Source organism: Chinchilla lanigera, unplaced genomic scaffold (assembly GCF_000276665.1).
Source record: "Chinchilla lanigera isolate Chin_1 unplaced genomic scaffold, ChiLan1.0 scaffold00006, whole genome shotgun sequence".
Classification (NCBI taxonomy): domain Eukaryota; kingdom Metazoa; phylum Chordata; class Mammalia; order Rodentia; family Chinchillidae; genus Chinchilla; species Chinchilla lanigera.
The window spans coordinates 32478876-32480875 of record NW_004955407.1 but is presented as its reverse complement, the minus strand read 5'-3'; the positions used below and the strand labels follow the sequence as shown (position 1 = coordinate 32480875).

At 55.5% G+C, this 2000-nt stretch overlaps 1 protein-coding gene across 1 annotated transcript in view; it reads right to left on the bottom strand.

Moving 5' to 3' along the window:
- Positions 1 to 517: 517 nt before the first annotated feature.
- The window catches only part of Olig1 (oligodendrocyte transcription factor 1), an 8858-nt gene continuing 7375 nt past the window's right edge, over positions 518 to 2000 (bottom strand). Inside the window, exon 2 of the mRNA XM_005375675.2 lies at positions 518 to 2000. This exon is cut by the window's right edge and continues 37 nt beyond it. Coding sequence (XP_005375732.1) covers positions 1797 to 2000 — 204 coding nt within the window. The 3' untranslated portion in view covers positions 518 to 1796.

The following is a 2000-nucleotide window of genomic DNA, read 5'->3' as shown; positions in this document are numbered from 1 at the left end:
CTTGATTCCTTTTAGTTTATTATTTGCTGTGCTAGAAATTGAACCCAGAACCTCTGTGTTGAGCTACCTCCTCAGCCCTTTAAACTTTTTTTAAATTTTGAGATGGAGTCTCACATAATCACCAGGCTGGACTAGAATTTGTGATCTTCCTGCCTCAGTCTCCCAGGGTCCAGGGATTGCAGGTGTGAGACAGAACGCCTGGCTTCATTTTTTTACTGGAGAAAGAGGTACATAAAAGAGACCCATTCCCGGAGCTTGGCCAAGAGCTACTTCCTGGAGTCGCCCTCCTCCCCTCTCTGGTGCACCCACCCACTCAGACCCCTACAGTCCTTACATTTCCAGCTGAGGCTGAACTTGAACTACAGTTGCTAGTTTGCGTCGTTATTTTACAATTCGGAAAGTCAGGTTTTAAAATGCGAACCTCAGTCGTTTAAGGATTAACTTTTATCCCTGAATTCACCGGGGTACAGGGATTTTTAAAAAAATTAACAAACAAATCAGACGAAAAATGTAAAAATTAGACTTCAAATGTTTTATTTTGTTGTTTCTGTACAGCTCAAGAGAACAAAGTTAGAGGTAAAATAAAACGCCAGTTAAATTTGGCTACTATGGACCACCAAATACTGTTGACATAAAAACCAAAGCAAACAGCTGAAAGATCACAAAATAACCTTGGGTACTTTGTTAACGCCGTAACAAATCGGGACCGCTCACTAAGTATATTTCAGCTGCTAAGCGGCGACTAGGACCACCCGCGGGGCGCGCTGGTACAGTACCCCGCAAGCGTGAGGAGGGACGGCAGAAAGCGCCGTCCGCCGTCGCCACCACAGCTGGACACGCCGAGCCGAGCCGAGCCGCGCACAGTTTGGGCTCGGCTGCTCCTCCTCCGCATCTTCTAATGAGAAGGTTAATTAGAGAGCTTCGCAAGACAGGCGACAGCGAAATGCCTTGTTACCTATTTTAGTAAATGCGGAACTCTGATGGCGTGAACGGTGGTTGCTTTTTGTTTTGACATAAGCTCAAAAGTTGGCTAGGCTACCTTCGGGAAGGGGAGACGAAAGGTGATTCTGAGTCCTAACCTGTCTTTCTAAGAAGACCCCCAGGATCGATGCTTTAAAATAGCATTCTAATCTCCTGGCTACAAAAGCGGACCGAATTTCCAATCCTGCACACCCAGCGACCCTGGGACTGTCGCTGCCCGCACCTGCGGCTCGGAGACGCCGAGGCCGCCGAGGGTCAGTGCATCTGCGGCGGCCCTGACGGTCTGCACTGAATAACTGGTCCTTCTCGGTCTCCTGGAGTCTGGCAGCCTCCTTTGACAGAACCTGGCCGGCGGGGACAGGTTGGAAGCAGTCGCTTGGCCTGGACAAGGCACTCCCGGGAGGTCGCGCTCAGGGAGGGCCTCTCGCCGCACCTGGGCGATCCGAAGCGACAGCACCGCCTCCTAAAATCCACACTAGCCCCGAGAAGCTCACAGCTCCAGGGACAGGGAGAGCGACGTGCTGGGTGAGAGTGGGGGGTGCGCTCACTTTCTGTCCTAAGCAGGAGGAATCCACCTGGAGAGCAAACAGCTCCGACGCTCCAAGGAACGTCCGCTGCTCGGGTCACCTTCATTTCCCAGGGCTGCGGGCAGGGAACGAGGCTCCCCATAGTCCCTCCCTCTGGTCCAGAAATGGTTCCAAATGCCCTCCTTACACGGGCTCGCTCTCCCTGGACTTAGGGCGCAGGGGCGCGAAGAAGCTGGGCGGCGGGAGGCCCGAGCGGGGTCGCGCCCCTTCCCGGGCCCAGCACGGCCCTCACTTGGAGAACTGAGCCTGCACCGCGGCCAGGCCCAGGCCTGCGGGGACCAGGTGCGGGAACTTGCACACGGCGCAAGTGCAGAGGCCGGGGCCGGTGGCCGCACCGCCCGGGAGCGCGAACTGGCCGCAGGGCGGCTCGTCCAGCGCCAGCGACAGGTACTTGGCCGGGCGCAGCGCGTCTGGGGGCCCCACAGCGCCCGG